We start from the raw sequence: 13,549 nt of genomic DNA, 5'->3' as shown, positions 1-13,549 counted from the left end.
GAGACATGGATGACCTCAAGCACTATGAGACAAAATGCCAGAATTTGGAGATGGATGGGATGAAGAGGGTGAAAGGAGAGATGCATTGAGATGACTCTTAGCTTTCTGGATGTGAATAGAGGTGGTGCCATCACCTGAGACAGAGAGTAATAGAAGTCGATCAGGTTGGGGCCTGAAGACAGGGCTGATTTGGGACAGGCTGAGTTTGAAGTGCCCTGTATGTGAAAGCCGAAAGGAGTGTCAAGTAGACAATAAAAACTAAGGGTTTGTAGCTCAGAGGAGATGTCTGGCTGGAGATAAGCATCTGTAAGTCAACTGTTGATTGATGGTAATTTACACATGAGTGTGAATAAGACTGTGTGGGAGTAAGTTCAGGGCGGGAAGAGGAACTGGTCTTAGGTCTGGTCTTGGGGAGCCCAATATTCAGGGCCAAGTGGAGGAGGTTGAGATGGCAAACCATTAATGTGAAATGTCCAGAGTAGGCAAACTCATAGAGACAGAAAGTAGATTAGCAGCTGAGGGAACTGGGAAGAAAAAGGGAGTGATTGCTAACAGGTACGGGATTTCTTTTTTTTATTATAGTTGATTTGTGATGTTGTGTTAGTTTCAGTTGTACATATATTCATTCTTTTTCAGATTCTTTTCTCATATAGGTTATCACAGAACACCAAGTAGAATTCCCTGTGCTATACAGTAGGTCCCTGTTGGTTATTTTTCATATATAGTAGAGTGTATATGTTAATCCCAGGTTCTTGATTTATCCCTCTTCCCTGGTATGGGGTTTCTTTTTGAGGTAATGAACATGTTCTAAAATTGATGGTGATGGTATTTGCACAACTCTGTGAATATACTAAAAATCATTGAGTTGTACACTTTAAATGGGTGAATTGTATGGCATGTGAATTAGTATATCCCAATAATACTATTGTTTAAAGTACAGCTCAGCAAACTCCTCTCACTGTGATTCAAAGGGCAGGCTCAAGTGTCTGCAGCTGGGGAAGAAGGTGGGCAAGTTGGGGTGAGGGTGGAAGCAGGGGTGTGGTTGTTGTGGGAGGTTGGCTTGGGAAAGGCAGAGCATGAGTGGAAATCAAGTCAGGCCCTGATAATGCAATGGGCCACAGACTATTTCAGAAGGTGGGGTTCTGGTGAAAGCAAAAACCACTTCAATGAAATCAGATTTCAACCAAAAAGGCTGAGGTTCACTTGAGAAGGGTGAAGTGTTATTTTGCAACTGGTGGTTGAATGTGATCTGGTCACTTGGCCTGGGAGTCTTTTAAGAGAGAAGAATTATAATCTAGGCCAGGGTTGAAATTCTGACACACCTAGCCTCCCCAAAGCCAGCATCCCTGAAGTAGGGAGCTTGAAAAGAGGGCTGCTAACCTTCCCTCAGGTGGGGCCCTGCTGAGAAGTCATATGTCATAGTGCTGGGCCTGTGTGCTCTGGAGCCAGCTGCCTGGGTCAGAAGCCTGGCTCCACAACTTACCAGCCACACTGCCTTGGGCAAGTCACCCAATCTCTCTGTGCCTCCATTTTCTCTACTGTTATATGGGGCTAAGGATGGCACCTTCCCCCATCAATAGGATAGTTACAAGGATTAAACCAGATCCTTGGGGAAGGATCTTTAGCACAAGGTCCAGAACATGGGGACACTAGAAAAAGGTATTCCCTAAAGTGAGTGTCAGAGTCATATCTGGAGCCACAAAACTGGTTGCTGGAGAAGTGGCTGATCCTTGCTAACCCCGAGTGAAGTCTGTGACAGGGAAGAGACAGCAGCTGGCTGGGGGTCAGTCAGGTGGCTGGGAAATGGTCTGAAGATTGTTAGCAGTGCATTGCTCAACTTGCCAGTGGGGTTTATACTTCCTGTTTTCAGTGTCTGGAGCCCTGATGCTGGTGCTGCTCGTGTTGGAACACGATCTTTCTTAGCCCCTGGGTGAGAATGCAGAGGCTGAGAAGCAACTCAGTGTGGGCTGGGCTCCTTCACACTGTGCCTTTCTCTCCTAGCAGATTTCAGCCTCCACAAAACACACGTATTCAGTCCTGGTGTGGAAGAGGGGGCGGCGGGTTCCTAATTCAATTCTATAAGAATGTACTGAGTTTTATGATAGTAGGCACTGTTTTATGAGCCTTTACCAGGTGCCAGGGTTTTGGCTAAGAGATTTTGAGTGCATGAATCCTTATAACAATCCTGGGAGGTAGATACTTCTTTTATACCAATGAAGAAGTTCAGCTCAGTTCAGTCACTCAGTTGTGTCCGACTCTTTGCAACCCCATGGACTGCAGCATGCCAGACTTTCCTGTCTATCACCAAGTCTCAGAGCTTGCTCAAACTCATATCCATTGAGTCGGTGATGCCATCCAACCATCTCATCCTCTGTTGTCCCCTTCTCCTGCTTTCAATCTTTCCCAGCATCAGGGTCTTTTCAAATGAGTCAGCTCTTCGCATCAAGTGGCCTAAGTATTGGAGTTTCAGCTTTAGCATCAGTCCTTCCAATTAATATTCAGGACTGATTTCCTTTAGGATTGACTGGTTTGATCTCCTTGCAGTCCAAGGGACTCTCAAGAGTCTTCTCCAACACCACAATTCAAAAGCATCAATTCTTCGGTGCTCAGCTTTCTTTATAGTCCAACTCTCACATCCGTACATGACTATTGGAAAAACCATAGTTTTGACTAGATAGACCTTTGTTGGCAAAGTAATGTCTGTTTTTAAATATGCTTTATAGGTTTGTCATAGCTTTTCTTCCAAGGAGTAAGCATCTTTTAATTTCATGGTTACAGTCACCATCTGCAGTGATTTTGTAGCCCCAAACAATGTAATCTCTCACTGTTTCCATTGTTTCCCCATCTATTTGCCATTAAGTGATGGGACCAGATACCATGATCTTCGTTTTTTGAATGTTGAGTTTTAAGTCAACTTTTTCACTCTCCTCTTTCACATTCATCAAAAAGCTCTTTAGTTCTTCTTCACTTTCTGCCATAAGGGTGGTGTCATCTGCATATCGGATGTTACTGATATTTCTCCTGGCAATCTTGATTCCAGCTTGTGCTTCATTCAGCCCGGCATTTCACATGATATACTCTGCATATAAGTTAAGTAAGTAGGGTGACAATATACAGCCTTGATGTACTCCTTTCCCCATTTGGACCCAGTCCATTGTTCCATGTCGGGTTCTAACTGTTGCTTCCTGACCTGCATACAGATTTCTCAGGAGGCAGGTAAGATAGTCTGGTATTTCCATGTCTTTAAGAATTTTTCACAGTTTGTTGTGAACCAATCAGGAAACTGAGGCACAAAAGGTTTAGAGTTGTTCCCAAGTCATACAGGAATTTAGTCTGGGCCACCTGACTCCAAAATCCATGCTCTGAACCACTGCATCATACTGAATGAAACAAGCTAGATTATGGGGATTAAAAACTGAATGCTCTGGGTCCTTGCCCTCCAGGGGTCCATGGTCTGGAGATTCTCTGAACAGAAAGGCTAGGAGACCTTGTACCTTCAAACCCTGCTCAGAAATCTAACTGTTCATGCAGAGAATGAACAGAATATCCTGACCACATCTTGAATTTACTGAGTTCTTCACATAATCAGGCCAGTTGTCCCCAACAGATCTGAATCAGGGATGCATATCAGAAACACCTGGGGAATTTTTCTAAACTCACGAGCCCTGGCACCAGTCCTGACCTGAATCACAGCCTCTGTGGGTGGAGCATAGACTATCTACCTATTTTTAAAGTTCTCAGGTGACTTAGTAAAGAAACACTGCCAAAATTCACTAACATAGCTTGGAAATTTCAGTATTTTGGCATCCAGCTATAACTCCTGGCTTGCCTTCTACATCCAATCTTTAAGAAGTTGATGTTTGGTTCAAAATACATGTACACATACATTAGGATATCACTCAGCTTTAGATTCTGAACTTCCCGATACTGGGGATAGGAAAGGCTGGTCATGAACTTCATTAACACACCGGGGAAACTCAGCACCATCCTCATACACAAATTATGGGAAATTACGTTTTCTGTTTCCTGAATGCCACCAACTCAAGCTGGGCTGGGTTTTGGATCAGCAGCTTGTGCATGTCTCCCGCTTTGGTGAATTCAGCCCAAGGATCGTTGGGGATAGAATGAAGAGAATATGGTGAGACTAATCCTAAAGACCCTGGAGCAGGGCATGGCAACCCACTCTGGTATTCTTGCCTGGAGAATTCCATGGACATAGGAGCCTGGCTGGCTACAGTCCATGGGGTCTCAAAGAGTTGGACACAACTGAGGCGACGTAGCACACACGCAGTCCTAAAGAGGGATCACCGTGTAAAGTTGAATACGATGTGCACTGCCCAAAGGCATCAGGCTCGGGAGGGGAACTGAGAGTTGACAAAGCCTGCACACCATTTATCACGTTGTGGACTTCTGGCTTGGGGCACCTTTTTTTTTTTTTTGGCCACACCACCAGATGTGGGACCTTTGTTCCCCAGGGATCAAACCTGCGCTTCCTACATTGGAAGGTAGAGTCTTAACCACTGGACCGCCAGAGAAGTCCCTGGGGCACCTTTTTGTACCTTATGTGCTATGGAGGATCTGCTCTACAACTCTCCTAGATTCTCCTTCCCGAAGGCCCATTAGGTCCAAGATATAGCCCCATGGAAAACCCTGGGATGCATTCCACCATCGTCATCTTCTACTTTTTATGCTCCCAACTCCCTCCCATACAAGCACCAGGAAAGAGCCAAAATCTTCAGAAAAATCACATTTGATTGATCATATTTATTCAAAATTACAAAAATAGATATAAATAAAAATACCAGAATATAATCATTAAATATTCAGTGTACAGGAGTGGTCCTTGCCTCACTCAGTGAGGATTGGATGAACTCAGCTAGAAGGTCGGAAGGGATAACTGGCCAAGAAAACATCTATGTGAAACTTAAACTGCAAATTTAGTGCTTCTCACAGTCTGCCCCAAAATGATACATTTATACACATCATCACTTGGGAGGCCCAAGAGGCCCCAGGAGTGACCCACGACTTCTCCAAACAGGCTATTCTGTATGACGTCACATCCAGACAATTTGGGGAAGTATCTAGTCTTGCAGTCAGACACAGAACACCAGCTCTTACACTGACACAGCTTGCGCACAAGTGTGCAAACATACGCACGCATATATTACGTTTCCTGATACATCCATGGAATGTCAGAGCCCTTCCCTCAAGTTATTAGTGTCTCTACTCTCCAAACCATTGTTCTTTCATTGGTTGAGCTCTCTCAAGAGACCTCAGTTGTGTTATACTTCCTAATTGGGAAATTATTCATTTCCCAACAGTGGGCCTCATGAATGGCCCACTGCCAGGGAGCTGGGTCTCCTTCCACCTATGCACAGGAGATGCCATTTTTAACTCCAGGAAGCTTTAGTCCAGAAATGGACAATACCATCCCGGTTCAGGACCACCCTTCCATCCTGATCAGGAAGGATCTGGGCGTCCAGCACCCAGACTATATCTACTCATTAAGTAGACTTAGTGAGGCTAAGTCTACTGTCGTTCACCCTGGGGGTACCACAAGCAAAACCACCTCTGCAGAGTCCATCTTCCTCAGTTTCTTCCTTACATATAGCTGTGCAGCTGGCCCTACTGCAAAAATGACGGTCAGCATGGGAGTGGGTGGTGCTTTCCTTGGTTCTCTGGGGTCCTTCAGAGGACAAGGTTAATCTCTCCCCTGGTGTGAGTGTTGATCCAGGGCAGGAATTTTGAGACCCTTGTGTAGACTCCTGGCTTGTATTTCATGGCACAGTCACGGCCCCAGCTCACAATCCCAGTCAGGGTCAGGCGGCCTTGGATGGTACAGACCAGCGGGCCCCCTGAGTCTCCCTGTTAAGCCAAAGACACAAAAGGTGAATCCTAGGAGAAGTGAGAAGGGGGCCAGTCATGCCAAAGAGAGGAAAGAGAGTTTCCTAGAGTCAAAGTCCTTAGTGACTCCCCATTTCCTACCACATCAAATTTAAAAATCCTCTGCTTGCCTTTCAAAGTCCTGTTATCTACAATTCCATCTACATTTTCAGACCCTATACTTCTCCTTCCCATCCCAAGATATGCTGTGGTCATTCTCATTTTTATATCTTGCAAACTGAAATGCTCTCTAGACTTCCCTCTGCCTCCCTATGGATAAGAGTCACATTCTTTCTCGCTAAAGCGCCCCCTGCCATGGCCATGGCCATCTAGCTGGTGCTCACCTCCTTCTAAACAGCTGATCAATGATAATTCACACGACACTCTGAGCACTGCATTGTACGATTTTCTAATGTTTTCTCTTTCTTACGGTCTTAGTCCCTGTCCCTTTCTGAGTCTGAAGTGCCTAGCACAGAGCCAGGCTCTTGACAAATGTTTGGAGCCCCGGTCCTGGTCCTGGCTTCTTGGGAATTTGACTGGAGAGAGACTCCCCAAAGTAGATAGGAAAAAGCCCAGAAGCCCTGGGAGAGCAGGGTGATGGAGAAAGATGCTTGGAACTCTCACCTGGCAGGAATCTGTTTCCCACTGTGGGTCAGCCGCACATAGCATTTTGTCAGTGACTTCAGCGCCATAGTAGTGGGGCTGCTGACACACCTCATGGGAAACCAGACTCACAAAAGTCATTTTCAGCTCATCTGAGTAGCGATAGTCAGCTGGATGGAGGAAACAGGGAGGAATTTATGTTAAGATGTGTCTGTCCAGTCTGCACACTGGGGCTCTGTCAGGGAGGGGACCAAAAAGTGTCCTTACCAGGGAAAGCCCTTATTTTTTTCCCACCCAAAATCTAGGTCTTTACCCCACCTGTAGTCCCTCACCCATTTAAATTTATGGCTCATCAGTTCCTAAATAATGCTCCCCACTCCATCCCTAGACCCATCTGCTGCTTCCACCGTGCTCCCACCTCTTTCTCCACAGTCCTCCCTTGATCAAGCTGAGCTCACTTCCAGGCTACAGCACTTTCTCCAGGACCCTCTCAGCCAGACCCAAATGTCACTTACAGGGATTCTCTTTTCCGAAGCCAGTGATCTCACACCTTGTTCTAGAATGAGCATCTTCATGTTCTGGGGGCAGGCAGATGGTCTGTATGGACCGGGAGGGCTGTGCACACTGGCCTCTGCTGGTACGGATCTTCAGCAAGGCTAGGGGAGCAGGAAGGAGGCAGAGGAGAAAGATCACCACCTGGTCAGGGGGTTACCATCACTCCCCTCCAAACCCTGAGGCTGTCTGTTCCTGAATCAGTTAAGGTCAGAGGGCATCCTGGGAGGTCTGGTGGTAGCCTGTCACCTAAAACAAGCCTATTCTGTTCCATGCTTCAAGGGTTTTGTTCCAGTTGCTGACAGAGGCTTACACAGCCAGGGCTACTGCATACAGCTGTATGGATTTTTTCCTGCAGAAAGCCCTGACAGAGGTAGTTGGGCTGAAACCAGCCCCAGTACCCTCTCCAAGTTCTATATCCTGGGACGGACAGAGGCTCCATCCCGCAACGGAAAGGGCGTCCCAGTCCAAGCTATTGCCACCCAGCGGAGGCTCCCTGTTTGGAAATTCAGGGACTCTACAGAGGAGCACCAGGGCTCTCATGTTTTTCACTCTGAACCCTTCCCTACCGCTCCCTTTAAAGCAGGGTCTTCAAGTTCCCCTACAACCCCAACTTCCCACTCAGGTCTCTCCAGATCCCCTTCCCGCCAGCTATCATCATTGAGCAGATGAGGGTTTTCCACTCACCAATATCATTGTGGTGAGCAAGGCTCTCCGCACTATAGTCCTCATGCAAGATGAGCTTTTCCACCTCAAACTGCATCTCCCCACGTGTGTCGGAGTTAAGCCGTGACTGACCCAAGTAGACAATGTAGTTCTCCTTCTTTGGGTGATCACTGTGGGGAGATCAGTCAGACAATCTGATCTTGTGAGAGCCTGTCACTCTCCCCTCCCCACCACAATGACCTGAGAGCATCACCTCTCCCCAAGGCCATGGGCCATGTAGAGAGAGGCTGAGGGATCAGAAATAAGGAGAATCTTTTGCTGGGAAGGAGGAAGGGATTCCTTTGGGCAGAAGGGTCAGGGCCAAGAAAGAAGGAACATACATGAAGCAGTGTGTGGCGCTGACCACCCAGCAGGGACTGATGAGGCTGCCACCACACAAGTAGGTGATGGAGCCTCCTCGATGCCTCCTGTAGATGGCTGCAAACCAAGGCTGGTTCTCGGCGTTGGTGACCTGTCCCCCAACAATCTTAAAGCGAGGCCTCAGAGCCTTCTGGCCACATTGGAACTCTTCTTTCTCCCTAGGAGAGGAGGGACTTTTTCCTGGAGAAGAAAGAAAGGGATGTCTTGGGCAGGGAGGTAGGATAAAGTGTTTTGCTCCTGGTCCTCTGACCACCCAGTTTTCAGGGCCAGGCAGGCCTCCCTCCTCATCCCTCCTGTGATGCAATAAGGGAACGTAGGAGTTTGTCACCTTCCACCCCACCATCATAAACAGGCCACTGACACTTACCAACAGAGCAGTCCTGCACCATGCAGAACTGGACAAACTGCTTTAGGCCAATTTGCACGTAGCACCAGGGCCTTCTCTGATTGTCTGGGTTCCTGGCAACATAGAGGGGAGGAGGGTGTCATTCCAAGCCAAATTGCCTTTTCTGTATCTTCCCCTTCAGAGAAGACTCAACCAATGGCCTTGATTTCTCATACTACGGCCAGCACTTGGCAAACAGGATAGTAACAGGGGTTTCTGTGAGGCCATGAGGAAGGTCCTTGTTACCCCTACTTACCACTTACCTGCAATAATTGTGTTTCCCCAGGCCCAGCTGAATGGCATCAGATCTGTGGGCATGGTACATTTTCAGAAGGACGGTGGGAGAGTCCCAGGCCAGGCAGGGCCGGCCACTGAGGTCTCTGTTGGCCTTCCCTCGGTAAGAGTGACCATTCCCCTGATAGCAGGTTTTCGATGTATCTGTGGAAGAATGTGGGGATGAGAAAAATATTAGAGAAGGAAGTTCAGACAGGCATTTTAGAGAACTTGCCAGGCCTCAGATGATTTCAGTGAGGTAGAAGGTCCTAGAAAGAGTCTCTTTCCACCCCCATCTTACATTTGTGCAGCCCCAGCCTCATAAGCTGAGAAGGCAATGGCACCCCACTCCAGTACTCTTGCCTGGAAACTCCCATGGACGGAGGAGCCTGGTGGACTGCAGTCCATGGGGTCGATAAGAGTCGGACACGACTGAGCGACTTCACTTTCACTTTTCACTTTCATGCATTTGAGGAGGAAATGGCAACCCACTCCAGTGTTCTTGCCTGGAGAATCCCAGGGATGGGGGAGCCTGGTGGGCTGCTGTCTATGGGGTCGCACAGAGTCAGACACGACTGAAGCAACTTAGCAACAGCAGCAGCAGCAGCAGCAGCAGCAGCAGCAGCTTCATGAGGCAGTGTGTGTTCACTGTACATCACATGGGGGTGAAGATGCCCTCCACTCCACCTCCAAACTCCTGCCTGCTCTTGCATCCTACCCATGTCTCCCTGTCCCCAAATCACTGGTACCCCTGTCCCCTCCCAGTTAGAGTCAGGACCCCCATACCTATCTCACAGTGTTCCCCTTGGAATTTCTTTGGGCAACTGCATCGCTGAATGTTGGAGAAGTACTTGTAGGTTACACATTTTCCTCCGTTCAGACAGCCACAGTTCGCTGGAAAACACAAAGGTTGGAGGGTAAGCAAGGAGCGTGGGAGTAGGCCAGGGGAGAACCAGCCTTGAAGCAAGAACAGGGAGGGGCTGCCCCCTGAGGCTTTTCCAAGATATCTGCGCTCAAGCGGTAGATACTCACATTCACCAGACTCTTTATGAACTTCATTGCTGCCCTGGAAGAGAAGGGGAGTGGAGAGAGAAAGTTCATCAAAGGTTCCATGCTCCTGAGACCCCAGAGTGAAGATGAACTGGCTCCAATCCCAAAACTCACCCTCCCTCCAGTTGCCTCTCTCCTCACCCTGTTCATGTCTAACTAGATCTCATATGGAAGATCATAGGTTTCCAGCAGGGAGAAATGAACTGACTCAAATAAGCTTCACAAATCAGGTGCCAGCAGGTTGGGGCAGTCCCTGCGGCTTCTTCTTCCCTTGCCAGCAAGTGCAAGCTCCCCAGTTCTCAAGGCCCCAATGCCACACCTGTCCTTTTTCCCTGTTTGGCTCTACTGTTGATTAATTTTGGAGGACTCGGGCTGCCTATGCAGCCCCTTCCTTCCCCTGCGCTGTTCCGGGGTCTTGCAAGCCGCCTCCCGCCACCTAGAGTCAAAGCAGGGAAGCCACTCACATCAGAGTCGCTCACGACCAGGGCACAGACGAGCAGGCATGCCAGCAGGACCCTCATGGTGGCAAGGCTGGGGCTCTAGACAGAAGCTCTGCATGGGAAGGAGAAGTCAGGGGAAGAAGCGGAGGAGCGCGAAGGCGGACGGGGTGGATTACTGCAGTTCAGGGCTGGAGCCCCTAGGTTCCCTGCGGGACGAGCCCGCGGTGACCTGGCTCCCCGGGCCTGGCCCGTCTCCCCTCTCTGGAGGTTCAGGGGGTCGTAGCACAGCCTGGACCCGCCGCTGTAGGGGTATACATAGGCACGGGGTGCGGTGACTCAGCGCGCAGACGCAGCCGAGCAGGGGCAGACTGTAAGGGGAAGTAAAGCCGGCAGGATCGGGGTCCCCCGCCTCCACTCTGCGCTCTCAGGGAGGCTCACACTCACCCGCGGCTACGGCCAGAGGGGCGCAGGACCGGGACTGTGGGGACTTGTAGGCACTCTGATGCTCCGCCGGGGTCTAGGGCTCCAATCTCTGCGCTGTGCTGCCAGCCGGCACTGCAGGCTCTATATTAGTACTCGCCCCAGTTCTAGCCCCGCCCCAGCCCGGGATCGCCCGGTCCGCTCCCTTCCCTCCCCTCCCCTAAGGGCGCGCCGCCACTTGGACCCCGCAGGCTTCCACAACCGAAACCGTGAGGGGCAGCGCGGTCCCCAGGGGAGGGGACGAACCAGGTCTGAACCTAGACATGGAGAGGTAACTAAATTCACCGCCCCCTCCTTCCATTCACCTGGCCTGGGCCCGCCGGGTGCAGCACCCTCCACCTCCCGACTTGCCAAAAGGAGAGGCGCTAGGGAGACGCTCCCCTCCAGTAAACCAGCTCTTCTCCACCCTCGGCCTCCAACTGCCTAGGACAGCGATTCGGACCCCTGGGCTTAGGGGCATAGCCCGCAGCTCATACAGCTGTGAAGTCTTTCTCAATGTGAAAATGCACGCTCGCTGAAAACACCAAAAAAAGCCAAAAACCCTGCTTATTGGAGCTGCCCCTGTAGTATGCCAGCTTCTCCAAAATCAACACAACCAGTGGATAAGACAAGCTGAGTTTATTGCTTACTGCAGTAAGGCAGTTTGGTCGTGTCAAGGGGTGGGGGAGGGCGTCGGATTTTATTGAGAATTTGTAGATTGGTTGGGCTTCCCTTGCGGCTCAGCTGGTAAAGAATCCGCCTGCAATGAGGGAGACCCGGGTTCGATCCCTGAGTTGGGAAGATCCCTGGAGAAGGGAAAGGTTATCCACTCCAGTATTCTGGCCTGGAGAATTCCGTGGACTAGTCCACGGGTCGCAAAGAGTCGGACACGACTGAGCGACTTTCACTTTTGCAGTTTGATTTAAGGGAGGTCTTTGAAAGTGAGGGCTTGATAAGGACTGGATAAGAATCCTGCTATGATTCTGTAGGATTGTGAGAACAGGGCTTCCCAGGTGGCATGAGTGGCATAAAACCTATCTGCCAATGCAGGAGACATAAGAGACTTGCGTTGGATCCCCCGAGGGCATGGCAACCCTCTCCAGTATTCTTGCCTGGAGAATCTCCCTAGAGAGGACACAGGAAGGCTAGAGTCCATAAAGTTCCAAAGAGACACGATTGAGGCGATTTTACACTCACCCACGTGAGAATAAAGTCTCAGGGCACAAACTGTCGATGCTTTCTATTGAAGTTTTGATGTGTCTTCCAGGAAGTTCCTCTAATGAACCATCCATAGTATTGTCACTTAATAAAGACAGTGGAAGAATAAAGCCTTCTTAATGTAGAAACTTGTTTTAACCTCTGAGGAAAGGAATTGGGAAACTGGAGGACACGAATAGGAAGATTTATTTTTCACTATATGGCCTTTTGCACTGTTAAATTTTTGAAAATATCCTTGTATATCACCCATTCCAAAAAGATAATTACAGTTTTAAATGCATGTTTATTTAGTATTCTATATCATAAAACCTGGTTTCTAGTAAGGTAAAATAATTGCTCATCAAGTAAGATTGGTCTTCAGAAAGACCATGTGTAAAGAACTCTACTTATACTTCCTGCCTGAGGGCAAGTGCCCAGTTGTGTACACACACACAAGTCCATGCATGTACACCTGTCTCTCAGGCAGAGCTGAAGAACCACAGTAGGGACTCTGAAGTTCAGTCACCCCCATCCCTTTCCCCCTAGTGTTGGGAACCAGGGCTTGGAGTCACCTGAATCCACCCTGTCACCTCAGTGGAAGGGGAGAAGGCTGAATCCTCCCAAGGCTTAGGAGGAGGGACCCACGGGGAGGCCCAAAGAGGCATAAGGCTTGGTCCCTCTCCCTGCCTAGTGTTAAAGGCTCAGTCATGTCTGACTCTTTGCCACCCCATGGACTGTAGCCTCTGTCCATGGGATTTCCCAGGCAAAAATATTGGAGTGGATAGCCATTCCCTTCTCCAGGGGATCTCCCCAACCCAGGGATTGAACCTGGGTCTCCCGCATTGCGGGCAGATTCTTTACCGTCTGGGCCACCAGAGGCCTACAGCATCTTGCTGCCTGGCAAACCTGGACCCTGGGTCTGGGTTCACCTGAGACGGGTAGGAGAGAGTACCAGGAGAGCAGGAAGAAGGGAAGCCTCTTTACTCTACTCCAGCCAGAGGTCTCAGGATTCCGGCCTCTGCCTGGGGAAAGTACAAGCTCACTATCCAGCTTGTGAGGCCGGTGACCCATCGTCCTCTGGAGGGATTCTCTGTGCCCAGCTCTGAGCTGCCAGCCTCACGTACTGAGTCAGAATGCTAGAGGCCTCCGAACCAGTTTTGCTACTTCCTCTAGAAGATCGTGGTATGCTTTGTTTGGAGTTAGAACCCACTAATTGTAAATAAACGTGATCAAAATGTAAACAGAGATGTTGCAGCCTGAGGACTTACCCCGAAACTTGTAGGTTAGTTATCAGGAAATTCCCAGCTGACTCTTGTGATTCACAGCACTCTCCCGGCAGCTCTCATGACTTCAGATTACTTGGCTGGAGGCTGTCATGCTGATTCTGAGAGCAGGATGACCTCATTTCCTCCCGGACAAAGAGACTTGGAGACCGTTATGCACCATGACACTCCTCTTCCCCCTCCTTCCTGTTGTGGCCTCTTCACCTGGTTGAACAATCCTAGAGCTTCTGTGAAGATAGAATTTCTTTTCCACTCTGTGACCTTTGGGTGCTCTCTGAAATCTGTGTTCATCTTTTGGTGCACAGTCATCTTTTAATTCTTTTAGGGCAGACACTACA

At 49.2% G+C, this 13,549-nt stretch overlaps 1 protein-coding gene across 3 annotated transcripts; it reads right to left on the bottom strand.

The window, feature by feature from the left end:
- Nucleotides 1–4,744: 4,744 nt before the first annotated feature.
- PLAU (plasminogen activator, urokinase) lies at nt 4,745–13,300 on the bottom strand. 3 transcript variants are annotated; one of them, XM_019954159.2, is made up of 13 exons: nt 13,197–13,299; nt 11,929–12,033; nt 10,717–10,827; nt 10,297–10,384; nt 9,815–9,848; nt 9,569–9,676; nt 8,773–8,947; nt 8,492–8,583; nt 8,085–8,304; nt 7,726–7,874; nt 7,002–7,142; nt 6,508–6,656; nt 4,745–5,865 (listed from the first exon to the last, which is right to left on the bottom strand). In XM_019954159.2, the coding sequence occupies exons 4-13, from the start codon at nt 10,351–10,353 to the stop codon at nt 5,689–5,691; spliced, it is 1,302 nt and encodes a 433-aa protein (XP_019809718.1). In that variant the 5' UTR covers nt 10,354–10,384; nt 10,717–10,827; nt 11,929–12,033; nt 13,197–13,299; the 3' UTR covers nt 4,745–5,688. The 3 variants fall into 3 exon arrangements, with proteins under 3 accessions (XP_019809718.1, XP_070638369.1, XP_070638368.1); XM_070782268.1 differs by having other exon boundaries at nt 10,297–10,827; nt 13,197–13,300; XM_070782267.1 differs by lacking the exons at nt 11,929–12,033; nt 13,197–13,299 and having other exon boundaries at nt 10,717–10,845.
- Nucleotides 13,301–13,549: the final 249 nt, after the last annotated feature.

The sequence above is a fragment of the Bos indicus genome, chromosome 28 (genome assembly GCF_029378745.1).
Source record: "Bos indicus isolate NIAB-ARS_2022 breed Sahiwal x Tharparkar chromosome 28, NIAB-ARS_B.indTharparkar_mat_pri_1.0, whole genome shotgun sequence".
NCBI classification, from domain to species: domain Eukaryota; kingdom Metazoa; phylum Chordata; class Mammalia; order Artiodactyla; family Bovidae; genus Bos; species Bos indicus.
The sequence above is the reverse complement of the archived record's forward strand: the minus strand, read 5'-3'. Positions and strand labels throughout refer to the sequence as shown.

Excerpts from the sequence above, each read along its gene's own strand:
- PLAU (XM_070782268.1), bottom strand. The coding sequence starts at position 10,353 with ATGAGGGTCCTGCTGGCATGCCTGCTCGTCTGTGCCCTGGTCGTGAGC. Across the intron at positions 9,849-10,296 it reads TGGTCGTGAGCGACTCTGAT|GGCAGCAATGAAGTTCATAA; the intron begins GTGAGTGGCTTC and ends CTTCTCTTCCAG. Across the intron at positions 8,305-8,491 it reads GGTGCAGGACTGCTCTGTTG|GAAAAAGTCCCTCCTCTCCT; the intron begins GTAAGTGTCAGT and ends TTTCTTCTCCAG.